Source organism: Myripristis murdjan, chromosome 23, assembly GCF_902150065.1.
Source record: "Myripristis murdjan chromosome 23, fMyrMur1.1, whole genome shotgun sequence".
NCBI lineage: Eukaryota > Metazoa > Chordata > Actinopteri > Holocentriformes > Holocentridae > Myripristis > Myripristis murdjan.
In genome coordinates, this window is record NC_044002.1 from 20,339,187 (window position 1) to 20,367,111 (window position 27,925).

Below are 27,925 nucleotides of genomic sequence, written 5' to 3' on the forward strand. Positions count from 1 at the left end.
AGTGATAGTGATAATGGCATCGTGAGAAAAAGTGAGGTAACACCGCTTTACTCAAAACTCAAAATGTCAAGACGCTCCATTGATTTCTACTGTCAGTGCAGAAACTGGTCTCTATGCCTCCTCTATGAGGATTTTTTTCCCATCTCTGATTGTTGATTCGAAGAGATTAAGACCAAAATTGGATGCTGATGCCTTAGCTCACTGAAAAAAAAAAAATCTAGCTTTATTGCGGCTGCATCCAAAACATCTCAAATGCTTGACAAGTTATCGGCAGGGATAAAAATAATAATAAAAATAAATAAATAAATAAATAAAAATAATAATAATAAAAAAATATCTGCAGGGATGAGGAAAATTGCTGCTTCTGCACGAGGCAATGAAACCCCTGTGCACATGACGCCGGCCTTCTGTCCACACAAGATTTAAAAAAAAATGCTTTCCAAGGTGTTTCAATTTGAAAACACGGCCCTGGCATTGGAGTGCGGAGGGGGAAATAGTCTGGTCTAATGCTGCGGTTCTCAAACTGGGGTCCGGAGCCCCAAGAAAAGTCCCAAGAAGAGAGTCCCAAGAAAAATGAGAATATTTTAATTTCACTATTACTTCACTGACTAGAAGTTTAGCTCAATAGAGAATATATGAGAATGTCTATTCTGTTCTTAGGTTTCACATTTTTCACTGTTAATCTGCCAATCTACACTTACATGGATCTAGGGGGGGTCAAAATACGGGTCCACAGCCTGATGTGTACCAATTTGGAGATTCTTGACACCAAAAAGGTTAAGAACCACCTGGTCTAGGGGACTTCAAGCATTTTCAGGTGTTTCCATGTGGGCGGTGGTGTGGTTTTGAACAGCGTTTTCGGATTTACCTGGCTTAATGTTGGCATTAAACGCGCCTTGGGACAGATCCACCCCCTGCATGCACAAATACACACACACACACACACACACACACACAGGATGGCTATGGAGATGGATGGCATAGGCAGCCTTGGGTGTTAAAAACACACCCCGTAATGAGAGGGAGGAGAACGGGCTCCCATTCAGTGCAGTGGGCAGCACCAATGAAAACCAATCAATTAGCCTGTAAGTGACAAATGCTGAGTAAACACGGGGAGCCTTTTGCAGGCCGCTGACAACTCTGTGGCAACCAGCCAGCCAGCCAGTCAGCTCATCGCCACGCTCTGTGAGACCCGTCAGTCTGAACAGTCAGTTAGTCCACTGCTGAGTCTGAAAATCTGATTTCTGTCTTTTTTCATTAAGAGTCTTGTTCCAAAAGGCTCTCTATCATTTTGGAAAATCTATTTTCACTATGTTTGTTATCATCCAAACACAGAGGATCGATTCTGTGGTGATGTGGTGCCATTTTGTCAACTAAGGCTATACTTGCAAAAAAAAAAAAAAAAAAATCCCCATCGAGATTTTAGTGTCATTTTCATTTTTCTTCAAACAAGGTGAACATACACTGCCAGTGGGATGATAACCCCACTTGTTTTCAATGTTAATCAACTCACTTCCAGGATTTTTTTTTTTTAAAAATGAAGAGTCATTTTTTTGATCCAGTTGTGCTCATCTGCTGTATTCTGCCTCGGTTCAACATATTTATGCTTGTTCCCAGAAAAAAAATTCAAAAAGAAGTGAAACTGCGTGGGAAACAAGTGGGATTATCGTCCCACTGTCAAATTATTTTAATAACAGCAAGATTTAGAAAACTGAGACTAAATGAAATGTTGAAATGGAGATTTTTTTTTTTGCAGCGTCATCGACTCAGGATTCAACATTAGATCAAATAAGTTTTGGTGATGGACATTTTCACCATCACTTTTTATGGAGATGTCTTCATTCCCAGAAAGCTGAAAAAAAAAAAAAAAAAACAACCAACAAAACAGCAAAGTTACTGTGATTCAGTGATTCATCAAATTAAATTCATTTAAATGAATTCCTGATCCGAGCTCCTAGTTTGGTAAACAAGTGCATCATGCTCTCCCAGCAGCCAGTCAGACCACGGTGCCAGATCTTTGTCCAAACAGGGAGACAACTCTTGCTGTCTGGCACCACACACACACACACACACACACAAAAGCACAAATGCTCTAATGCGTGTTTGAGTGATACACAACACACTCCACTCCTCCCACGTTCTCTCATTCTCCATTTGACAGCACGGGGGGATAAAAGTTCACATTTTTCCATAACGAGCCGACAATATCAACTCGTGGAAAAATCTACAGAGAGGGCAGCGTTCAGAAAAACGGCGGATCAGGTTTCAGAGGCAGAGCGGCTCCCTGAGGAAGCGATTCACTTGAGAAAATGACTTCTGTAATGACACAATCCTGATGGGAGCAATCAGAAAACCAGCAGATATAAAACAAAACGCCTGTGGGCAGCGGTCTGGGTTAGAAAACGGAGGGAAGGCATCTGCATCCTCCCGCTGCGTCCTCTTTTATGAGTGTGAAAGCTCGCAGATCGCTCCCGCCGAGGCTGTGATCCCCCCGTCAAATCCTGTTGAACCACCGGGGAAGCTGGATCCTGGCGGGGGGACAATGCAGCCCGCAAGCGGCTAATTTGTAGTGTGGAAGTGTCGCCGAGGCTTTTGGGACGGCCTTCACCGGGCCGTGAGGGAGCACAGGTCGTCTCCCTTGGTACCCGAATCCCGGGCCGTCACAAAAGCAAAGCGGCTGAGTGTCGGTGAATGTGGAGCCACACACACACACACACACACACACACACAGGCCCTGCTCCTCTGAGAGGCGGCGGGCGAGTCCGACTGAGCCTCTGAAGTGCAAGTAATTAAAGCGGTAATCTGTAAAGTCTGTGTTTGTTTGGTTTTTGGTGGCGTCTCTGGTGCCGAGCACGCATAAGCACTTCCCGGAGCTCACCTGTCAATCAGGACAGCGTGGGCGGCACTTTCTGGATTTTATGTGTCGATGGAGTTTGAGTTTGAGTTGGCCATCGCTGCTCACGCTAGCCACCCAGTTAGAGTGACTATATTTTCAAATCCACAAACCGGGACACATGCATGCACCATCGGCACTTTCATCAGGATGGGAGACAATTTTTTCAGCAAAATGCGAGGATTGTGTTGGTGAAATGTAGGCAATGCAGGAAATGCAGGTCTCTGTCAGCTATTTTTGCAGCCTTTTGGATCCCGGCATCATCAGATTAACCAATAAAACATTGAGCATTTCTGATGTCTGTTTTTTTTTTTTTTTTGGAAAATGTGGGGACAAAGACACACATTCTGATTTCAAGGGGTCGTGCGTCAAAAGTAGAGGTGAGATCCATTAGATTCAGCCAAACCTGCTGAGCATTTTTGCTATATACACTGCAAAAAGTCAAAATCTTACCAAGATTATTTGTCTTATTTCAAGTCAAAATGTCTTATTTCTAGTCATAATATCTCATTACACTTAAAATAAGACATGATCACCTCAAAAGTAACTTGTTTTTAGACAATTTTCACTTGTTTCAAGTGAAAATCTACTTGAAACAAATTTTGCCAATGGAACAAGCAAATTTTTACTTGTTCACTTGTGTCACAAGTAAAAATTTGCTTGTGCCATTGGCAAAATTTGTTTCTTGTTTCAAGCTAATTTTCACTTGTTTCAAGCAGATTTTCACTTGAAACAAGTGAAAATTGTCAAAAACAAGTTATTTCTGAGCTGATCATGTCTTATTTTAAGTGTAATGAGATATTTTGACTAGTAATAAGACATTTTGACTTGAAATAAGACAAATAATCTTGGTAAGATTTTGACTTCTTGCAGTGTAATATGTGTATGTTTGGTTCAAGAAAAACCAGGACAGTTTTTGTTGTGAATGTTGAAAAACAGGACATCTTAGTGCAATATTTGTTGGGGACTTGGGACACCCCGCTTGAAACCGGGACAAATCTGGACAAACTGGGCCGTCTGGTCACTGTGTGCCCGGTTCTTTTCCCTCTGTTGATTCTGAACAAGCAGAAAGAGGAAAAGGGAAAGAGCTACCAGACACTGGAGGTTTACAAACGCAAATGTAAAAGGTTTCAGGAACGGCTGAGTAATATCCATCAGCAGCAGAAAACAGTGATTAGCAAAAACAGCCATTCATTCACATGATGATTACCTTCAGGCTATATTCAATATTCTAGCCTCACTAATCACAGCCTTTATTTTTTTTTATTTTTTTTTTTGCAGCACATGACATGTACACACTTGCACCTGACTGTTGATTCATCCTAAAGGGTTGATCTGCTTTATTCTGCCTCGTTTCCACATATTTACTCCCAGAAAACAAACCCTCCACAAGTGAAACTGCACTGGAAACAAGTGAATGCATCCCTAACGGCAGATTTTTGCACTTTTTACAAGAAAAACCACGATGTTAAGGCTAAATCGATTGTTAAAGATGGAGATTTTGTTCTGCAACGTTTTATTTAAAACAAAGAGAGTTTGAGGTGAGAAAGTTTCCATAATAAAAGCCTCTTTTCACGTCCTTTTACATAGTTAGGCTTAATCTTCCCCCACTTTTTGTAATCACGGCTGGATGAGTTATATAAACAGAGTGATGACACGCGTATCCTGCTGCAGTCTAATTGGCCGATCCCGCTGGCTCGCTGTACCCTCTCAAGGCACAAGAGCCCCGCCAAAATGATCAAACACGTCTGAGTGAAAACGATCGGGAAGTCCCAGACGGCGCCGCGAGATCGGGACACGGCACGACGGCGCGCTGACCTTCGCAAAAAGCAGTCCGCCGGTTTCCACCTCAATCTGGATCAATGTGTCCGGGCGTGTCCGGGACGCCCCCAAATTGGCCGTGATATCGTTTGGCCAAACACACACTGATACCGAACAGATGCCGGTGATACGGAGGTGGAGAAACCCTGGAAGATGGACAGAGGGAACACAAAGGTTGCGCCGCTTCCAGGAATAGCCGAGCCGCTAATGGCGCTGGCTGGCAGACCGGCCCGTAATGCCTGCTGATGGAAAACACAGCCGGCCAATTACAGCACCCATATCTAATCACCGGGGTCAGGGGTCAACTCCCATCCACCATCCATCTTCATTTGGCGTGTCTGTCAGTCGCTGTTGCCTCATCAACGGCAAGTTCGATAGGTTTCCGTGTACAGTGAGGAGGACACACACACACACACACACACACACACACACACAGATACTGGATGTCATTCAGACATCTTAACAGGTCATTTGGTCTCATTTTCGGTGTTAAAATCTCGCTTTTCTTCGAACGAGGTGAAAAATCGGCCGGCGGGATGAGATAACGCAAGTTCAAGTTTCGCTTGTTCCCTGACGTTTTGTGTGGGGGGAAAAAAAATAAATAAAATGTTGAAACAAGGCAGAGTGACGCATTAACGCTGGAAAAACACGGCATTATCTCATCTCACTGATTGAGGGATGAGATAATAACGAGAGGACGACTGTGTGAAGAAAAACAAGATTTTAACACCGAAGACGAGGCTAAGTGACTTGTTGAAATGAGGATATTTTGCAGTGCAGGATACAGGCACACACACACACACACACACACACATGCAGATGCTGGAGCGAGTCAAGGTGATGTAATGAGGAGCGGCTGGCAGCGCAGGTCCGCTCAGACAGCTGGTTTATGGTAGGAAGATCATATTCCTGAAAAGTTGAAACCTCCTGCCGTTTTGCTCTCAGAGGACATAAAAGCTGTTATTATTCAGGACGGGTCTGAGCGGCCCGCGCCAGGACTACTGTGTGTGTGTCTGTCAGGCCAACACGCCGCGCTGGTTCATATAAAATCAGACACTAAAAAGGCAAATACGGCCCGGCGGTGGGGAATAAGTCACATATGGCGACCAGAAACAACAACAAAAAGCGAGCGATGTCGGGAGTATCAGCCGTGGCCTTGGTGGAGCTGCACGATTAATCACACAGGACTGTGTACTTTCCACAGGCAGTGATTGTAAAATATTGGCATATCAGCACTAATAAAATATTACTACAGTCTACTGTAGCGGGGGAACATCTGCGTAGTCTGGAAGCCGCACGTCAGGCCAAGTGTAGTTACATGGATGCCACTGTGGTGCACATGGAAGTAAAAAGCCTCACGCATAAATCAAGCGAGTGATCATTTAACTCCTTGACTTTTGATTTTCCTTTAAATTTCCCTTTAAGCATCAGCATCAGACTTAGAAAAAAAAAATGAGATATTCAAAGCCAACTGTTTTATGGCTGCAGCATCACATCGAATGGCGAATATCGACATGTCTTCTGCATCATTTTATACCCGTTTCCCTGGAATTCAGCAGGGGCATGTTGGGTATCTTTGGAAAGCGCGGCGTCTCCTCTAGAATTTAAAATAAAGTTGTGCGGGGTTGGACGAAGCGTGGCCACGCAGCGTGCATTCGTTGATGATGAGCCCAGCGATGGAGCGGGCAGAGGTTAACACAGCTGAAAACCTCATGACTTCATAATTTGGGGATTTTCATCTCCTAACTTCAGCTGAACGACGACATGTTCCTCTACGGGCTGAGAAAATTCTGTTATCTTGGAGAAACTTCTTCAAAACTTGTTATATAATCTGAACGATGCACGGCTGTCCGGCTGAAGATGATTTTTTTTTTTCTTCGTTCCAGAAAAGCTGACATTTGGAGATAACACATTTTCATCGGACAACAGCGATAACATAATGTGCTATTTGGCAAACGCATGCATTTTTTTTTTTTTTTTGTTGGACCCAATAAACCGGAGAGACTCCTGCATGTTGTCAAGCTCGAAATCTAACATAGAAATCAGATTATCACAGATGTTTGCTGGGTATCGAACACACACACACACACACACACATACACACACAGGTAGAGCCAAACGGCATCAAACCCCAAGCTGTCAATCATGTCATTCATGTACTATACATCAGGACATAGTCACATCTTATTTAAGTGTGTGTTTGTGAGTGTGTGTGTGTTTGAGCACATGCAGCTGAGCAAACAGGGAAAGTGTCAGACATCCTTGGATTAAAGGGAAAATCCCCCCAAAACACAATATATTTCCAGCACAACTCATCAACGGGGAAATGTCTCAGTTGTCTAAAACACTGCTGCTGTCAGTGACAGTAGCCTCAATAGACCAGAATGCACTGCAGCCACAAGGCATGTTGGGTTTTTTGGAGTACAGAGCGACTCCACTTTTACACACTTTCTTGCTTTTCCTATGCGATCCCTTTTGCGCCTACAAATATGACCCACGGCTGAACGGGAGAAGCTCGTTGTCAAAAGGCATCAAGGAAATGTAGGAAATCATAATTTGAGGTCGGAGTGGACGAGGCAGGTCGAGGGAAAACGGGCAAACCACAAAGATGCACTTCCTCACAAAGTACCTGCTGGCATTTCACGAGCAGGACAGACTGACTGCACCGAATAACGTGTGTGAAGCCGCATTCCTCCTTTAAATGGCTTGAAACAGATTCGAAGAGACGCGGAGAGGCGAACACAAAGCACTCCTGTAGGTTACATCCTGGGCACGCCCGCTATTCCCTTGCACTTGAAAGCATCATTTACATAAGGACAGTCTGTTGTGTTGTGTTGTGAGCAGCGGAGCGTGCGGTACATGTGAGAGGATTACATGCACCTGTGTGCGCGTGCACGCGTGTGAACAAGCGTGCGGGCGAGCCGGGTGCTTCCACGCAGCATTAGCGTGTGTGTGTGTGTGTGTGTGTGTGTGTGTGTGTGAGAGAGAGAGAAAGATGCAGACAGAGTGTGTATGTGTGCTCGGCAGGCTCCAGCTGTGGTGTGCTTTGAGGCAGAAGTGAGTGGAGGTGTGAACGCACAGCCAGGTGCTGCCCCCTCTCACCCTGACACCCTCGCTCAGTCCACTTCCTCCCCGTTAATTAGGAGAGCATGCGGGTCGGGGGCGGGAGGAGGGGGTGGGGGGTGTGGGGATAGGAGGGTGGGGTGTGGTAGTTGTGAAACAGCTGTATAACCTGCCATTACCACCGAGAGCAAGAGCGGTGGAGAAGTATAAGCAAAGATGGGTGAACAGCGAAGGAGGAAAGCGGGGGGACGGAGGGTGGGTGCAGGATTTAAAGGCATGGGCGAGGTTCAAAGGTGCTGGGGTGGGGGGGGTGGATTCGGGGGCGGAGACTCACCCTCGCACTGCTTGCCGTCTCCCTTGTAGCCCGGCTTGCAGATGCACTTGAAGGACTTGGGCGTGTTCTGGCAGAGAGCGTCGATGTGACAGTCGTCCGTGGCCTCCGAACACTCGTCTGCGTCTGCAGCTGGAAAACACCCACAAGCATCAAACCCCCGGTCACTTTTTAAAACCATTAGTGGGTATAAAAAAATGTCTTCAGCATTCAAACTCTTTTTTTTTTTTTTTTTTTTTTTTTTTAGGAATTATTGCATCTTGACCAGTCGGGGATTACGTCACTGGTTCTGCACACATTAAAGGACTTGAGTAATAGGGTCTCGGTTACAATAAGAGGATCTGTAAATCAAACTTTTTCATGCTCTGGATCCCCGAGTTGGCTTTCACAAAGCTGCAGCCCCCATTTGAAGTGATTTTAACTCTTAGGATTCTGATATGAGAGGATAATGTGGTTTCAATAATATATATTGATATATTTAGACGTCAAATTTCAACTCTGACAAATACATTCAAAGTGCTGACATTCAATCATAATGTGAAAATAATCACTCTAACGTAAGTGTGGTGATATTAAATGACTCTACATTTTGCTGAGGAGCCCATGAAGGACCCCTATAGGTCATTAGACTCCACGTGGAAAACCACTGAAGTTGTTTTTAAAGCTGCATTAGACAAGACTTTCATGTAAAAATACACCTGTCTCATCAGCCTAAATGATTATATAGATCTGCGTTAAACAAAAGCCTATCGTTCAAGTTTACTGAGCTGTTACAGTTTGCCCCGATTTACCAAATGAAATTCTGATGTTGGGTCACTCCTCCGCCCGCAGGAAGTGATACATCGCAACTTAAGAGCCAAATTCAAACCGTCTCTGAAACAGCAGCGACTCATCAGCCTTCCTCTCTGGTCTCTTTTGGTGTAAAACACCACATACCGGCCAGGTTGTGTGCAGTTTGTGCACCTTAGCACAGAAATCCAAACCTTTCGTGCACGCAAAGTTGCCTCGCGCAGCTTCAACGCCACTGATTTCAAACAGCTCAGCTTCCCTCGAACCGCAGGACATCCTAAGCAAATGTGTCTGCAGCGCAAATAAATCACAAGCCCTTTTGCATGACAGGGAAATTTGTTAGGCAAGAGATGTTAAAAAAAAGAAAAGAAAAGAAAAGAAAAGGAAAGAAAAGGGGGGCAGTAGCACTGAGCTTCAGAGGGATCTAAGTCAAGGTCCAGGCCCAGACAACAGAGAGCAGGGGGGAGTGACGGCTCCCTGATCGATCAGCTCATTGACAGAAGAGCCGGTCACATCTGGGGCTGAATCCCAGGGCAGAGGGCCAACTCATTACAGAGCATTCACACACACACACACATACATGCATACACACACACAGACAGGGATATTTGGGTTTCTCCTGTCAAATCCATCACCGAGCTGCTCCTGCCTCTGCTTTCATCAGAATATAAATAGCCCATGTTAGGCAACCTGCTCCTTTCTGCTGTGCTCTTCGACCCACAGGGCGGCTCAGTCCCGCCGCCTGGCCCTCGGCCCAGCCCAACAGCATAAAGGCAATAAATAAACGATAAAAAGAAATCACAATATTTTTCTGTCTGTAAAGCCAATGACTGTTTTATTGGGGCTTGTGCAGAGTGGCCAGAATGCAGAAAAAAAAAAAAGAAGTTCAAGTGTTTCATGTGAATTTGGGCCACTGGAAATGTCATGAATTCAGGCAGGACAATAAAATCCAGTGTAACCTTCCTCCCCTGCAGCCTGCAGCCTGGCTCAGTCCTCCTGGGTTTCTCTTTTTTCTTTTCTTTTCTTTTCCTTTCTTTTCTTTCTTTCTTTTTTTTTTTTTTGACAAAGCCCCTTCTCTGCCCGCCTGCTTTCGGTGGCTTCACTGTCTCAATATTGACCTCTCACCCGTTCACAGTGAGAAAGGGAACAATACGTGGTCGATATATCGGGTCCCTGCTCCTCCAGGGACCTTGAGGGGCCTCCTGCAGCCTCCCTCCCTCTGCCCCTCTCTCCCTTCCCGGCCAGATGGACACCTCTGGCTCCAGACAGGCGCCCGGACAAGATGCTCCCTTTCGGCTCACACTCCTCCTTGTAAACCCTCTTCCCTAAATCAGCCCATCAGATACGAGGCGAAACGAACCATCTCGGTGCAAACCGACGATCAAGCGGCTGAAACTGAGCTTTCGGCGCAGAAAACGTAAGTTATAGTGAAGTCTCTTGGGTTGTAAAACGGTTCGAGACAAACCTGGCCAAATGTTAACGACTCGGATATAAAACATAAATAGATAAATAAATAAAGCCCTTCTACCAAGAGTTGTGCATCATAAATCTGATTGTAATCCCAAGATTAGCAGTTTTGATGATATTCCCTGACGAAAAATTACCACACTAATCCTAAAGGGAATAACAGTGCGCCAAAATTGACTTGGAATAAAATACCACATATGATAACACTCCTACTGCATCATCATAATATTAGGCTAATAGCACATATAATAGCACAGAATATAACAAATAACATAAAAGTAGGCTACCATAGGAGCCTATATGGACTTAAAGTGTGTCTATGATCCTCAGCACTGAGTTTAAGGTACTTTATGGCATTTTTTTATCTCCTATAACATCACTATAATGTTCCTTGTAGTTTTTTCTGTCATTTTTCTACAGCGTCCATTCTGTTGCATGAGTGGTATTTTTTTTTTAATTAAGCCGGCATCAAACATTAAAGGCATCAAAAAGTGAATTATATATGTTAGGCTATGTACAGCAAGGCAGAGAGGAAAGGGGAGCTCTTACCTGCGAGTCCGACATTCCCCATCACCCCACAAGTATTTATGAGGAGGATAAACAAACAAACGTCCCGGGAAAAACAAGCACTTCCCATGGTGAGAAACGGTGTGAGAATTGCAGTTTTTTGGGGTTGTGTGTGTTTCTTTGATAAGAGGACCGTTTTTGGTGGACTGGCGGTGTGAGGAGCACGGCAAGACCGACTGGAGCCGCTCTGCGCCCTCTGATTGGCTTGCACATATTTGAGGGAGAGAGACATTGGCACACACGCACGCACCGAGGGAGAGAGAGAGAGAGCGAGAGAGAGAGAGAGAGAGAGAGAGAGAGAGAGAGAGAGAGAGAGAGAGAGAGAGAGAGAGCATTTAACGAGCGATGAGCGCAGCCTCATGGTCTCAGTGCTCCAGATCAGAGGTGCAAGACTTTTTTTTTTTTTTTTTTTTTTTTTTTCATTTTAATGACCTCTAAATAAACCCCACCCCATCCTCAATTTGATGCGGGACCCCATCTAGGATTTTCATCAGGCTATATCACTTTTTCCCCCCAGAATTAATAATCCGTTTTAATGCGGTGAACAGTGGAGAGAGAGTGAAACCTGTGATCTCAGCTTAATTAAACAGCAAGCAAATTAAACTTTTCCTCATTCTAGTCCCGGGAAGCTCCACTAAACGACCTCCCAAACGCACCACGGACCACAATTTGGGAACAGCAGCCAGTGGATAAAATACAACTATTGATGTAAAGCCGTAAAATCTGCACAGCAGGTCGTTGGAAGTGAATCGCTTTTTTTCTAAGATAAAATATTTATAGAAAGGCTTTGACAGTAGTGAAAAAAAAAGGATCAAACGTTGACGCATAGTTGGCAGCTGGCAAGCGATTCATAATATTTTCCCGCAGGATCGATTTCCTAAGGCTGTATGTAGTTGCAGTTTTATTGATAGCGTTTTAGTAACTTTTATTATAGGCAACAGCAATCAAATATAAACTCGCGGGCAGGCCTGCAGTTGACCGGGCAGCCAGCAACAGCAGCTCAGTCCAAACTCCGCTGCAATTTATGAACTATTTTCCCCACGAGCTGCCAATTTCAATAGAGAACGCATTGAAATTGTCAATTTGAAGCGAAGCTGGCAAAAAAAAGAAGAAAAGAGTGTAAATGCTGCCCTCTGCTGGAGAGAGGCCATACCTGGTTACATCAGGATCACCTCAGCCCCGCCCACTGTCCTCTCGCTCCATTCTGACCAATCACAGAGGGAAAAGTGATGCTGCCTTTAGGTACTGACAAAAATATTGGACATATTACAGGTTCAAGCCGCATTGGGTAAATTGACACCCGCAGTGACAAAAATATGACGTTTAGGAGTCAAGAAGTGATGATAAAAGTATTATATTTCACTGTCGTATGATTACATCATTTAGTATAAATTTGCCTTTGTCTAAACAGACTTACAGTGAGCCAATTTTTCCTCTCAAGGATGGCGAAGTCATTTCAATCTGGCTTTTATTTTGGAGTAATGATACAGCATTACTTTTTCAGTTCAATAAGTTGTTTTCATTTTTTAAATCCTCATGTTTATTTATATTTTTTGACTTTTATATATTTGTTTTATAGTTTTTAATTGTTGTCGACGTTTTTTTTTTGTTTGTTTGTTTGTTTTTTTACTTAATTTTATTAAATTTCATTTGTGTTCTTTTAATCTTGCAGTGTGAAACACTTTGGGCTGCTCTGTTTGCATGAAATGTGCCATGTAAATAAACTGAAGTTTGAGTTTGAGTGGTCATGTTGGTTTGTTGGTTAAGGTTAGGATTAGGCCTAAACCTGTTATGGCTATGCTTAGGGAGAGGCGGTCAATTAGGCCATGACTTCGCCATCCCAGGGGAAAAATATCTCTTACAATAAGCACGTTTTGTCAACAGTCGTCAAACCAGCCGTACATGACAAACTTTATTTATTTAGTTATTTAGTTATTTATTTGTTTATTTATTTGGACCCCCGTTAGTCACAAACAAGGTAGCTACCACTCCTCCTGGGATCGACACAAGTAAACATTGCATCATAACACAAAACATTACATCCTAATGCAAACAAATCATACCTGCATATATTTTTAAAGTTGTAATGCATTTGCAACGATATTCCTTGAAAAGTCATAAGTACGAGCTAACGAGACGCACCTGAACGCATCACCAGTCGTCACCAACTGTCATGGCGTCTCCCTTGAAGGGGGATTGGTCCCGGAGAAGCTAGCCGCTGCCATTTATCCCTTTTCTTCGTTGTGCACAGCGACTAAACGCCGAGAAAGGAGTGTTTTAAGACGGAGAGGTTACCATGGGGTCTGTCCACGCCAAGGTAAGCCACATTTCCTCCCGGGAAAGCGGCTTGAGGGCGGACATTTAGCTTGACCTCCCTGCCGAGTGAGGGCTGCGGGCTGCGGGCTGCGGGCTGGCGCTGGGACTCGATGTACAGTCCGGCACATTTCACACAAAATACAACCAAATAGCAGCTTTACTCGTGAAAATCAGCGTGTTTCTGAACCGTGCATGACAAACAGATTCATTTATTTTATTTCTCTTCCGCAGTGTTATGTTTTAGGTGCACCTTTGTCAGCTAAATAGGGATTTAATTGTCTTAATTCACCAAATATCCACCTTTGTTTTACCTGCAGTGAGACACCAAACATCCTGATGTGTGGTTAATATTTTTAATTGGAGAAAAAAAAATAGATCCCATTAATATAAAGCCATTAGAGAGGAAGGATACAACACATCAGTCACTCCTCTTTTACAGATTGACAGTCACTTTACTTATTTTAGTGTTTATAAATTTGACAGTCATTATATATTCTTTAAATTCATATATACAAAAGTTATGAAATTGTGTAGGTAAGCTTTATAATCGTTCATTTCTGTGTATGAAATTTACCATATCAATAAGTTTACCATGAAATCAATGTCAGATGTATTATGTTCAATGTGAGTAATGACATTTTTACATTCAATTTTAACATTATGACTAGTTTTACCTAGTTTCTATTTTTTCATTTGTGTCCAAAAATTAATTGAAACTACACAATGGTGAAATGAATGTGTCAATGATTCAGAAGTTATATAGGTGTTTGATCATTTAAGGTTCAGTGGTACTTCCTGTGTCCTCGGCCCAAGCCCCGCCCATCCCTCCCTTTCCTGACCTTCCTCTCCCAACTGCTGACCGCCGCTTGTTTTTTAAACGTCTGATAGAGCCGATTTCACAGTTGTGCCAACGTTGTGCTGTGTGCCCAGAGTCTGGATCCCCTCCCGATGCACGGCCGTGACCTCGGCGTCAACCCGGACGACGTGATCGAGGCTCCGGAGCCCGAGCATGAGGCCAAGCAGGAGATCCTCGAAAACAAAGATGTGAGTTCGACACAGATTTTTCTCCCGTGAAGATGAGATCCGGCCACGGTGTGTGTGGAGAACATCCGCTATCCACTCTGCTGGGTGTTTAGAGTATACACATCTGTCAGCCTGCAGGGGGGAGAACGCATTTCTGCCGAATTAAGAGCCAGCTGTGTACAATAATAATCACCGTTAATCTGCTGAGTGCATTATTCTGTGACGAATTCGGTTAAATCCATCGTAACATCCATTGTAGGAGTTCCCCTTTGTGTATTTAAGATGCACCCATCCAGCATTAGCACTGCGGGCAGCTATTTTTATGAGCACGGTCTTAGGAGGTGCAACAGTATTTATTTCATTTCAGCGTCTCACCTGCTCAGGAGAACGTCGCCTGTAACGTCTGACGGCCGTAAACAAACCGAATCTCAGTTTCCTGCCAAGCCGTTCCCCTGAAAGTGGGTAAAGAGCCAAAGTGCAGCAGTGGTTTTGCAATCAAGCTGCAAAAAGCTGGACTTTATGGACATTTGTTACTAGCTGTATAAAGACGGGTGGTTTACAGCAGGCATTCTCAAAGACCTGAGTGTCATGTTAAGATGTAAATAAAATCTCTCATCTTGAAAGTAAAAGTGAGTAACTGTGTAATAAGATGTCTTGTCACGACAGGTGGTGGTGCAGCACGTCAACATCCAGGGTCTGGGACGAACCAAAGAGGATCTGCTCGGATACGAGATCTCGGAGGTCTTCCTCGCCAAAAACCTCATTGACGTATGTATAGTTTATTATGGATGGATCGCACGGTTAGGGAAGTGCATAGGAGCCCGTTCTGCCTGGTGGTTGTGAGGTGATGCACCGAGTGAAGAGCTCTGTTTCTGTCCTGGCTTCAGGTCATGAAGAAAGCTCACCTGGCCAGACAGAAGCTGCTGCGCCTGGGAATCTTCAAAGACGTGGAGGTGCTCATCGACACGTCCGAAGGTAACCGGGTCCGAGACTCCGGCCAGAAAACATTCCCCAGTACACGCAAACCTACCCAACTATCCCTCGTGCATGCGTGCATCTTTTGAATGAATGAATGAAGGCTTTATTTTGAACATGTGAAAAAAAAAAAACACAATGCAAAAAAACAATACACACTGCAAAAAGTCAAATCTTACCAAGATTATTTGTGTTATTTCAAGTAAAAATGTCTTATTTCTAGTCAAAATATCTCATTACACTTAAAATAAGACATGATCAGCTCAGAAATAACTGATGGAACAAGCAAATTTTTACTTGTGACACAAGTGAACAAGTAAAAATTTGCTTGTTCCATTGGCAGAATTTGTTTCTTGTTTCAAGCTAATTTTCACTTGTTTCAAGTAAATTTTCACTTGAAACAAGTGAAAATTGTCTAAAAACAAGTTATTTCTGAGCTGATCATGTCTTATTTTAAGTGTAATGAGATATTTTGACTAGAAATAAGACATTTTTACTTGAAATAAGACAAATACTCTTGGTAGGATTTTGACTTTTTGCAGTGCAGAATAGTTGAAACAACAAAACATGTCCAAAAAGGAGTAGAAAGAAACATATTTTTATTTAAATTCTACCCCTTCTCCACTACTCGGTCACTACTGTATCAGTTGACTTCCATACGATTTATCCAATTTACAATTTTTTTTTAAACCATATACCCATATACACATAAACAACGTGTTATCATATGATCATTTGTGCATTTTTACCCATAGTAAGAATAAATAATGTGAATAAACAAAAGAAGTAACAAAGCAAAATAGACAAAAATAAATAAATAAATAATCTGTGAGAACACCTGGTGATTGTCACAACCCTTATTCCTCCCTGTACCCCATGAAAACCATATGTTTGTACCGCTGTTTGACAGGATGTTGCATTTATTATATGTTTCTGCGCGGCTGGGTGTTGCTTCTGAAATGTGACTGCAGTGTTTATTTGTCCCGGGGTGAACAAATCCCCCTGTCATCATCAGCTTTTAGGAATGTAAATAAACTTTAAATCAAACATAAGTGCTAAAAAATATCCTTCAATCTCGTGTTGTGCCTCCTCAGGTGCAGACGCCTTACCCAACGGTTTGGACGTCACTTTCGAGGTGACGGAGGTGAAGAGGCTGACGGGAAGTTACAACACCATGGTTGGCAACAATGAAGGGAGCATGGTGAGAGAATTAACGCTTAAAATAGAAGCAGGTCACTTCTCACGTATAGAGGGTTCTTCCCTTACTGAAGGAGACATAAACTATCCATCAGTCTGGATCGATCCAATATAATTGATACTGAGGGGAAAATATTGCTCCATAATGTCAAGTTAGAGATGTGCTTTTCCAATGGCAGGTCTGTGTCACCATTTCTGTCCAAGCACACCGCATTCAGGCAGACAATAAGAAAAAGACAATAAGGATATTGGAATTGGGAATAAATCAGCAGTTAGGAAATACAGGGTGACACAAAAAAACGGGAACTTTTTAACAATCCAATAAAACCAAGAGTGATGGAAGAAAAATATTTTATTCATAGTAATTGAAACCTTAAAACATGCCATTTAAGAAACAATGATGGAATATTCATTTTTTAAAAATTGTGCTGCCACGTGCTCATGTCTGCCAATACGCACTTCAAAAATTCCCGTTTTTTTGGGTCACCCTGTATTTTGGATTTCAGAGAAAAGGCGGGTCGGGTGAAAAATCACATGCCACACGCAAACACTGCCAGGGCGAGATAAAACGCTCAGGAAACATGACGAACCTGGCCAAGCAGCTTGAACAGAAACACGGCATTGAAATGTAACTGATTATGTTAAATGGGCATCAGGATATTGTCTCATCTCGATCTTAAGCCCCTAAATTGAATCCAGATAGTGTTGTGGCTGACTTTGTGATATTAATAAGAATCATATCATTGTCCAAAGAGTTGATGTATTATCGTATCCTCACTGCAAAAACGCAAAATCTTACCAAGATTATTTGTCTTATTTCAAGTCAAAAATGTCTTATTTCTAGTCAAAATATCTCATTACACTTAAAATAAGACATGATCACCTCAGAAGTAACTTGTTTTTAGACAGTTGTCTCTTGTTTCAAGTGAAAATTTGCTTGAAACAAGTGAAAATTTGCTTGTTTCATTGGCAAAATTTGCCAGTGGAAAAAGTGAAAATTCACTTGAAATAAGTGAAAATTAGCTAGAAACAAGAAACAAATTTTGCCAATGAAACAAGCAAATTTTCATTTGTTTCAAGCAAATTTTCACTTGAAACAAGAGACAATTGTCTAAAAACAAGTTACTTCTGAGGTGATCATGTTTTATTTTAAGTGTAATGAGATATTTTGACTAGTAATAAGACATTTTTGACTTGAAATAAGACAAATAATCTTGGTAAGATTTTGAGTTTTTGCAGTGCTGATGAAACTTGTAATTTACACCCCTAGGAGGAGGGTGGTTGTGTGTTTTCAGACAAGTGCAGACAGGTTGATTGACTGACAGCCAATGTGTGTGTGTGTGTGTGTGTGTGTGTGTGTGTGTGTGTTTCTCTCAGGTGCTCGGTCTGAAGCTGCCCAACATGTTTGGCCGTGCTGAGAAACTCACCTTCCAGTTCTCGTACGGGACCAAGGAGACCTCCTACGGCCTGTCCTTCTTCAAGCCCCAGCCCGGACACTTTGAGCGCAAGTATGAGCAGGAACATGTGGACTGTTATCTGTTGCTTTGTTATGCAATCAACAGATCAGGTTTGCAATCAAAAAATAGACGCTGCAGTCAAAAAATAGGCTATATTATCGTCAAATAGATTTGTGATTAAAATGCGAATCAAAAACTTTTATTTGCCGATAGAAAATAGGGTTGTCAAAAATATCGATACTCCGAAAAGTATCGATACTAAAAGGCCGTATCCGGATACAATATTAATTTGCCAAAGTATCGATACTACAGTGCACGAGCGCGTCACGTGCACCCTCACCGCTCCACGTTGTCATTTTTGCACTGTAAGTTAAAATGTTCTAAAATTATTATGTTATTTGAGTCATTTTTGCAATTTGCACAGAGTGAAAACAAAATGTGATTTTTTTTATTTTTGAGTTTTAATTTTAATAAAAATATTTTTTATGCCTTTTAAATTTTTGTCATTTTTTTATCCCCGCGGTATCGAAAATTATATCGAGTATCGAATATTTTCCTGGGTATTGATATCGAGTTTGAAATTTTAGTATCGTGACAACCCTAATAGAAAATAAAGAAATAAATCGCTCCAGAGAAACACTGCCTGTCCAAAGCAGTGGAAAAGTTCCCTGACCTTCATCTGTCCTGCCACTGTCCTCCAGCCAAATCTTACCCATTGAACTGCTGTTTTCTAAAGGCTGGTTTACAGTTCATGAGATAAATATTATCGAATGAAGTCATAAGTCTCAGCTCAGTGTCATGTTAGTGAGCGTCGACTCTGTAGCAGCACTGATGTGGGATTTGTTCAGGCGCTGTGGCTTCAGCTCTGTCAACCCGATCTGCAGCGTGTGCAGCGCCTCAGGTGTCACAATATCGCTGAGTCATCGCGGCCCAGGCTCTCCGGAGGCTCGGTGCTCACGGGCAAAATTAGGGGACTGCGTGGACTCGGCTGCACTGAGGGCGTGCAGACCGCGTTGACTCAGACGTTTTGTGACATTGCTGAAGATTTTCATGATCCGCTGCGTTTGATTCGTAGAGATGAGGGTGTTTCTGACCCCCACCCCCCACCCCCCACCCCCACCACCACCACCAGCCTCTCCTCAAGCTTTTTTATGAGCGCAGCAGCAATAAAATTACAGCAAAACTATTATCTAAATCTATTATCTGAAATAATCGAAATGGCAAATCATGACTCAGGAGCTGCACAATGAGTGTCTCATGTGTTGCAAGATGTTTTGCATTATGTTAAAGCCACAGAAAATGACTTTTGTCTTCGAGGGCATAAATTATTGAATGTTTTCAGACTGCAGTGTTTCGGCTCATGCTCTTGCAGCCCTTCCATGACTAAAAAGAGGACAAAATCTGTTCGCTGGTGGAACAAACTGCAGCAGAGCGAGGAGGGACGTTTCACCGTGGCTGCACCTCCTCCACCTGTGCATGAACGAACTTGTCCTTTTCACAGTGTCTTTGTGTTATCGGAGGGTTGCCTCACCTTTTGTCTCCACGGTGATCTCTCTGTTGCACCTTCATCCTGCTAAAGTAAATGTTGACATCCAGATCAGATGAGAGCAGATTTGGTCATTTTAGTGGTGGTGTCTTCTGTTCCAGCCTCACCCTCAACATGTACAAAGTGACCGGGCAGTTCCCCTGGAGCTCCCTGAAAGAGACCGACAGAGGGATGTCAGCAGAGCTAAATGTAAGATGTTGTGAGTGTGAGTGTGTGTGTGTGTGTTCATGCTAAATGTTGGCCACCTCAGTTGGTTATAATTGGGATTTTAAGTTTTACTTTGACTACGTTTACATGCACACCATATTCCGGTTCGGCTCAATATTCCGGTTAAGGTAACTGCGCCGCGGCAACTGGAATATTCCATTTACATGTTACTTGGCATGTTCCCGTGTTTCGGCGTATTCCACTCTCTGACGTAATGCGACACTCAGCCGTGGGGGGCAGCAGCACGTGTATAGGCGTCTGGTCTGCCGGAAAAACAGACGAAGAAGTCTTCTTCTTCTCAAATCAAATCAAATCAAATCAACCCTGCGTTCCAATACTCATACTACCATAGTATTTAGTAGGGGAAAAAAAGAATTAGCATGCATATTTCATACTAAACTACATACTTTGTAAGGGCAGATGCAGTACATACTAAAAGTAAAAAGTATAAGTATGCGATTTGGAACACAGGGCAAGTTTATTTCTATAGCCCTTTACAATAACCATAAGGTACCCAAAGTGCTTTACAGCTAAGTCATAAAAACAGCTCATAAAAGCAATACATGAAAAAACAATACATAATACATAAAAAACAATACGTAAGAAAAACAGTGCATAAAACAATCACCGGGAAAGTGCTATGGTGCTGCAGGGTAACTTAAGCCTACCGGAAGTGCAGAAAATGGAGCAGAAAAAAAAAACAAGTGAATCTAAAACAAAGCGACACTACTTGTAATTAAAATGCCAATCTTCTGTCGCTCTCTCTGTGTTTTCTCCCATCGATATCCTCCATGATATTTAAGTCTTTCATTAGCTGAAGGCGGACTGCCGTCTCCTGGCTCTTGCTGCTTTTCGCCATGCTGTAGTGTGCACCATGTCGTTTTCCCCGCTTGCAGTAACCATAGCAACAAAGCCCCCCCCCAGGATTCCTTGCGAGTCGAGCATGCGCAGTCGTAACTGAATATTCCGGTTCGGGGCATTTTCCGACTCAGGTGTTTACATGGCACAATATTCCGGTTGGAACAGGAATATTCCCAGGGGTCTGATTCGGAATTTTCTCCAACCGGAATATGACCTTAATCCGGTTCGGTGTGGATAACACAGGAATATGGTGTGCATGTAAACGTGCTCACTGGTGCATCCTCTCTCCAGTTTGGACGGGATGCACCGATGTCAGACTTAAAATCCCAAGTATAACGGACACAGAGGGAATTTGACCTGCCTGATTGGGGCTGACACGAGACTGTCACAGTGAACGGGACTGACCGTGTGTCTGCGGGATAAAATACAAGATAGAGATAGATAGATAGATAGATAGATACTTTATTCATCCCGAAGGAAATTCACAGTTTTCAGCAGTATCCACAGAGTACAAAATTAAGTAAATCAAAAATAAAGAATAAGTAAATCAAAAATAAAGAATAAAAGATGACCGTCGAGATCTAAAGATCTAAAGTACCCAATGTGCAAAAAAACAATGTGCAAAAAAACAATAAAACCAGTGTGCATTGATGTATACAATGTATTTACAGTATAAACAGATGATAAATAAATAGCACCCAGATGATAAATAGATGATAAAAAACCAATAAAACCAGTGTGCATCGATGTATACAATGTGCATAGATGTGGGCAATGTCCAAATTCACAGTATAAACAGATGATAAATAGCAGCAAGTAATATATACACTATAAACGAGGAATACAAAAAAATAGCAATATGAACAGCAGCTCAGAGAGACCAAGTGTCCCGTTTGATCTTAGACTCATGGCAGAAGTGTGTGTGGCTCCAAGTGGCACCAAAACAAGATTGTAACAGGAGCATCCTTACTTTTTCAGCTTAAGTTCTCCAGCTTCCTTTTTCCTCCTGCAGTTTCCCCTCGGCATCACCAACCACACACTGAAGTGGGAGGGCGTGTGGAGGGAGCTCGGCTGCCTGGCGCGCAGTGCCTCCTTCGCAGTGCGAGAAGAGAGCGGACACTCGCTGAAATCTGCCCTCTCGGTACAGTCGTAATCCTGTATTTTGTCCAGTCTGTTCACGGTAGACCTGATTTCTTTTCCATACTTGACGCAGGTGTGAGGATGACTGATGTCGATTTTGTTCGCAGCACACCGTGTCAGTCGATTCGAGGAATTCTGCCATCTTCCCCAGCAGAGGTGCCTTACTGAGGGTCAACCAGGTGAGTCTGGGCACACCTGTCTGTCCAGTGTTGCACAAAAGAAATAAAACTCTGACTACATCATTTTTGTGGTGTTTGAGAAAGATTTCAGGTGTGTTAGGAAGCTGTGTGTTCCTTCATCAGGACTACATGACAAAAAAAAAAACAGATCTTACGTTAGAGATGATGGATCTTACATCTTAAGATCTGCTGTGTCTTTTATGAAGGTGTTCTGCTGAGACGCATTGATTTTTTTTTTTTTTTCTTTTTTCTTTGGCCTTCAAGTGCAGCTCAATTTGTTCTCCGTGTCTTGTCTAATTTGATGATGTTTCAAAGAGAGGCTGAGTTTCCATGCCTTCTGAGGTGTGTGTTTGCCCTGCAGGAGCTGGCTGGCTACACGGGAGGAGATGCCAGCTTCCTGAAAGAGGATTTTGAGCTGCAGATGAACAGGCGGCTCTTCTGGGACTCCGTAAGCCAGAACTCTAGTCACTCTGAATCTCTTTAGCATGTTTAGCAAATGGAATTATTCATTTGTATTCATTTATGTTTCCTTTTGCCCTTTTTATTTTGATTTCAGGGATAGCAGCAACAAAAATCACCAGCCTAATTTCTTTCCAGTGTTTTTTTTTTTTTCTGTTTTGTTCCTGCACAGAAAATGCATCAGTCAGTTATTATCTTTCAATGCCTCTACTGTCAAAACTGCACAGTCATATGTATTTGCTGATAAATCTGTATTTGTAGTGGTGCACGTCAGTTCAGTTCCCTTGAGCGACCACTGGGGTGCGACAAAGCACAGTGAAACCAGCCATCGAGCACAGCTGAAGTGTTATTTCCTCACAGAGATTCAGAAGAAATGACTCGTCTTATTGTCTTTTTTTCTATTTTACCAAATATTTTATATGCATATTTTGAAGGTTTTGTGTTCTGTAAGAGAACAGTTTTTGTCTTGTGGTCTCAGGTGTTGTCTGCATCTCTGTGGGGTGGGATGCTGTATCCCCTCGGAGGACAGCCGTCCTGCATCGCTGACAGGTCTGTGTGTCATCTGGCTTTGTCACATCACCGCTGCTGCGACTCACTTCACTTCCTCTGAAAAAAAGATTTGTCTACAGTCTTTATAAAGAGATTGCTTTCAAAATGTCTGCTATCCATTACTTATTATTAAATAGTTGCAAAATAGGACTGATTCTGTGAAAACTCATTTTCCCTACGAAATCTGTGAAATCTTGCCATTCCACCCAGAGTGGATTATATTAACAGGATTTGTGTATTTTGTCCAGATTCTACCTTGGCGGTCCCACCAGTGTGCGAGGATTTGGGATGTACAGCATCGGGCCACAGAGTGAAGGTGAAAATTAAGCTTTTTGTCTTCCAGCCGTTGAAAATGAACCTCAGGTGGCACAAAATTGTGGCCGTGCATGTATGTGAGACCACCCAGGAAATTATAAATCAGATTTTGTTACTTCAGTTTGCACAAGTTATAGTAAAAAGCAAGTAAGCAGGCAATCGAGTTTATATATGTAGCACAGTTCGTGCACATTTTTACACATTTTTTCCTCCTGTCTGCTGTGTTTCAGGAGACTATCTTGGCGGCGAGGCGTACTGGGCAGGCGGTCTTCACCTCTACACCCCGCTGCCCTTCCGACCAGGCAAGGGCGGCTTCGGAGACCTTTTCCGAACACACTTCTTCCTCAACGCTGGAAACCTCTGCAATCTCAACTACGGTGGGTGGACTGAATATATATATACTGTAACATCACTGCACTAAATACCTACTGGCACTGCTGCAATGGCAATAAGGGTGGGAATCACCGGTTATCTGGCAATACGATGCTACAACAACATTTTAAGTACGATAATGATGGTATCACAATCCAGGTGATTCTGCGATATGCAAAATAATCATAATAATTTCCAATAAGCAGGAACCAGTCATGTTTTTCCATGTTTTAATCTGCAACATGAACATGACAGAAACAAATACAAATACATAGTAACTCTAATATGCATCCCTGCAATACATCACAGGAGAAAGTATCATGATATTGTAATATTTCAATATTTTGTTCCACGCCTAAATGGCAATAGCAAATTTAAGACATCAGTTTAATTTGAGCTCAGTTATTTAGTGCAGAAACACTGAAGTGAAATGATAAAAACACAAAGATAAAATCTAGGAGAAAAACACTAATTTGTGCAAGTGAGGTCTCAGTTTCTCATCCCAGATTACCATTTAAGTTTCAATCTTATCAGGTATGAGGCATTCCTGGAATATCATGGAATTTTGAGAGATGTGTTTCAAACAGGGACAGTGAGAGGATTTGATCACTTCTCTGGGAAATTCATGTCAAATGAAGGAATTTTTCATGGCTCACTTCACAGGAATACACCGCATTGTGTATCACGACGTGTTTAACACATTTACTGCATTAGTTTTCAGTTGTTTTCCACACAGCATAACAGCAACTGAAGCATCTGAAGACAGTGCATTTTTTTGCAATGGGAATCCGCTTTTTTTTTTTTTTTTTTGTCTTCTTTAATTCCTCCAACCTCTTGGTTTCGCAGGTGACGGACCGCGTGCACATCTCCAGAAGCTCGCAGAGTGCATTCGCTGGTCGTACGGAGCCGGCATCGTGCTGCGGCTCGGCAACATCGCCAGACTGGAGCTCAACTACTGTGTTCCCATGGGAGTTCAGAGCGGAGACAGGTAGGAAGACATACAGACATACAGCTCACATCATCTTATCTTATATTTAGGCATTTAGCTGACACACTTATTTAAAGAAATTGAGTTCCTTGCTCAGAAGTGTTAAGAAAAGTAAGAAAACTCGGAGAAGTGCTGATTTGTGTTGCTTTTTCATATCATAAATTGTTGCTACATTTATTTTAAGACACAAGTATATTTACCAGAATCAAACAAGGCCTTTACTGGGAAGACTGGCAGCCTCTGCGTTTAGGATGTGTGCCACTTACTCCAATTTCTCAGGAAATGTGGAAAACAGCAGTGACCAGCCGAGCCCACACAACAAATAGCTTTTATATTTTCAGGTTTTTATGCATTTGAAACACAACAGCGAGGCAAAATGAGACAATAAAACAAAGAGGCAGGAGAGATTAGACACCAAAAAGGGTTTATATCGACAGCAAGACTCCTGCTGAAGGTTACCAGAGCACTGAGACAAACAACCGTAGGATGCAAGAACAGCAATAAATACATATGAATGTGAATAAAAATAAAAAATAGACACTAAAAGTACGCATGCGTGTGTGTGTGTGTGTGTGTGTGTGTGTGATGCCACATTAAATCATGAGTGAGTTTACAAATTAACTTGGTTCATTTGGCTGCCCCTGCATCTGTTCATAAAGTTATGTAACTTTATTGAACTCAACTTTATCATCTAATGGCATCGTTTCAACTTCTGTTTCCTCACCTCGCCATCGTGCGTGTTCGCTGTTAGTACAGCCTGCTATCAACTCCTTCTTTCTTTTCAAAACAAGTTTCAGGAAAGAGGAAGAAATTAAAGTAGCAATACTTTCTTTGCTGTAGGACTCATGCAAAATCTAGTTAATCATTAGACCCAAATGGGATCAGGTGCAGGACACAGAGCCCACAATATCCCAAAATATCTGTCCATCCATCCAAATTTTTTCCAATCTTTTGTTCATCCTGGCCTTCCCTTTCTCTGAATTTTAAGAAACACTAAATGCTCCGTGTCAGGCGTTTTTAAGGAAGGACTCGTCCACGGCTGACGTTCTTGCTCACCTTGCCTTCTCCTCTTCTTCTCCTCCTCCTCTCACAGAATATGTGACGGCGTGCAGTTTGGAGCTGGGATTCGCTTCCTGTGACCTCATCACTCCGCTGCCGTCGGCGCTGCGGCAGAGGCCGTGAAGTGAAAAGGGAGAGAGAAGGAGAGAGTTTTTGTCATTTTGTCACCTGTAACCTGTTGTAGAGTGTAACACTAGGCATGGGTCCCACCAGAATGCTTTGTCCCGGGGAAACGTGACCGTCCCCCTCCCCCCTCCTTTGATATGTACCAGTGATTTCACCCACTTTGTACCTAAGGGCAACACAATGTAATTATTTTTTTTTCTGGGAGTATGAAAAGAGATTCGGGCATAATCCGCAGCTGCCTTTCGAGACTGGAAGTTTTGTTTGAGGGTTAAACCTGCACCACGCACTCTCCTGACCCGACCTGACCTGTTTCCTGTTCAGCTGCACTGTGTAAAGCGAGCGAGTGCAATCGCAAGGGAGGAGCGAACCGTGAGAAACCAGCACTTTTTAAACCGATGTAACTGAAAACGGGAGGGAATGCTCTCTGTGTGCGACGGGAATCGACCCTCATGCCAAAGCGGTTCGTTCGGACGTGTGATGTGATGTGATGTGACGTGAGGAGCGGAGGATTGATGTTATGTCGCCTGCTGACCCGGCAGCAGAGGTGGAAACCACTGAGCAAGACCCACCACCAGTGCTCTTACTGTTCGTCCTCTTTTTGACGTTGTTAAGATATTCTGTTGTGCACATAAATAAATCACAGCTGGTCCCCTGTTTTGGTTGGATTTCTTTTTTTCTTTTGATTTTAGTGCTATCCCAATCATATCCATTCAATAAGCAGACAATTGAGCTGTGCACTGTAAAAAGGCTCCATCTTAAATCATCTAGTCTCATATTAAAAATCAGACAGTGGGATGAGATAATCCCACTTGTTTCCAATGCGAATCAGTTTTTTTTTTTTTTTTTTTCCAGAAATTTCCTGAGTCAGGTATCATTTTTTTCTTGATCCTAGAGGGCTATTCTGCCTTATTCTAGCTTGTTTCAATATATTTATGCTTGTTCCTGGGGAAAAAAATCCTGAAACAAGTGATTCCAACTGCAGTGGAATCAAGTGGGATTATCTCATCCCACTGGCAGATTTTAAGACTCAATATAAGATCAAGTGACTTGTTGAGATGCTGATTTTTTTTTTTTTTCCCCATTTGTTTTCCATTTTGTTACGGTTATTATATTTTCCCTCTCAGAATAAAGTAGGACTAATGAGCTTCAACAAATATAACACCATGTAATTTGGATACGGGTCTTGGAAATACAACATTTTAGTCATGGAAGACCTACGGAATTGAGATTTTACATAAAATGGGAAACTGCTCAATCGCAATTTAGGAAAACAGGAATGCCTTTTTAAAGTAAAAAAAAAAAAAAAATTCAGAACAGTATCAAATGTTAAGAGGGAGGCATATCCTGTAACATGAACCACTAATCATGTAAAATTTGATCTTATAGTATATTGCTCTTGTTGCATTCAGACATAACTCACAGCTTATCTTATGGTAAGTTTTGGCACTAAGTGTGCGCGACACACTTAGTTTTGTCTCTTGAATGATAGATAGGCCATTTTATGCTAAAAAGGCCCTCAGACAGAATCAGTAGGAATAGTTAATTTCAGAAGTAAAACTGGTGAAATTTGAAAAGAAAAGTGCTTTTTGATGACATCATGGGACAAAAAGGATATCTAGTGGGTGGAAAAAATGTCAAATGACTGGGCAGCGTGCCACCATGGACTACAGGGTTCAGTCTGACCTCCACCTGCCATAGTAGAAAGGGCTGGTGCAGTTGCCAGATGACAGTAATGGCTCGGTGTGTGTGTGTGGGTGTGTGTGTGTCTGTGTCATTAACCCCTGCTGCATGCCGTGTCTGTCAGTGTGTGTGACATGGCAGCTTGGACCTTTGCTCCACAGGAACCTGTGCTGGCCAGCTGAGTGTGGATGGAGCCGGGCGTGTGTTTGATCAGAGCTCGATCTGTCTGGCAGTCAGAGCAGGTGTGGAGCACTTTGATGTCGGCTGCAGGTGAACAAGTTTTACAGGTGCAGAGCCAGACTGTGTACCTGTCAGGAGCATGTGCCATTTCTCTCAATCTCAAATTTCAAGCTTAACCTTCGATCTTGAAATGCTGCAGAGAAAATGGGTCATCTGAGTCACGGTTAACTTGATTAACCATAACCAACATGACAGACACTGTCTTGCCACATGAACTTCAGTCTCTGACGCTGGCAGGTGGCCCAAATGGCTATAGATAGGCTAAAGGCTAATTGCACAGCACTGAGTGAGAGCAGGTGTAGAAT

At 42.7% G+C, this 27,925-nt stretch overlaps 2 protein-coding genes across 4 annotated transcripts in view; one reads left to right on the forward strand and one right to left on the reverse strand.

The window, feature by feature from the left end:
- The window catches only part of scube1 (signal peptide, CUB domain, EGF-like 1), a 135,767-nt gene extending 124,710 nt beyond the window's left edge, over positions 1–11,057 (reverse strand). For 2 of the 3 annotated variants that reach the window (XM_030046179.1, XM_030046180.1), the window contains exons 1-2: positions 10,914–11,057; positions 8,112–8,234 (exon numbers count right to left, since the gene is read on the reverse strand). In XM_030046179.1, coding sequence (XP_029902039.1) covers positions 8,112–8,234; positions 10,914–11,001 — 211 coding nt within the window. In that variant the 5' untranslated portion in view covers positions 11,002–11,057. Of the gene's footprint in view, positions 1–8,111; positions 8,241–10,913 lie in introns of all 3 variants that reach the window. The other variant, XM_030046178.1, reaches the window with a different exon arrangement.
- A 2,029-nt stretch (positions 11,058–13,086) lies between these two features.
- Positions 13,087–26,356, forward strand: samm50l (sorting and assembly machinery component 50 homolog, like). Its single transcript, XM_030046175.1, has 15 exons — positions 13,087–13,248; positions 14,178–14,291; positions 14,937–15,038; positions 15,158–15,245; positions 16,340–16,446; positions 17,820–17,950; positions 19,547–19,634; positions 21,526–21,654; positions 21,761–21,832; positions 22,194–22,280; positions 22,770–22,840; positions 23,089–23,156; positions 23,386–23,532; positions 24,374–24,515; positions 25,609–26,356. Exons 1-15 carry the CDS (start codon positions 13,228–13,230, stop codon positions 25,652–25,654), a joined length of 1,413 nt encoding a protein of 470 aa, XP_029902035.1. The 5' UTR covers positions 13,087–13,227; the 3' UTR covers positions 25,655–26,356.
- Positions 26,357–27,925: the final 1,569 nt, after the last annotated feature.

Coding starts and splice junctions, on each gene's coding strand:
- samm50l (XM_030046175.1), top strand. CDS start 13,228: ATGGGGTCTGTCCACGCCAAG. Junction 13,249..14,177: donor TGGGGTCTGTCCACGCCAAG/GTAAGCCACATT, acceptor CTGTGTGCCCAG/AGTCTGGATCCCCTCCCGAT. Junction 19,635..21,525: donor GGATGTCAGCAGAGCTAAAT/GTAAGATGTTGT, acceptor TTCCTCCTGCAG/TTTCCCCTCGGCATCACCAA.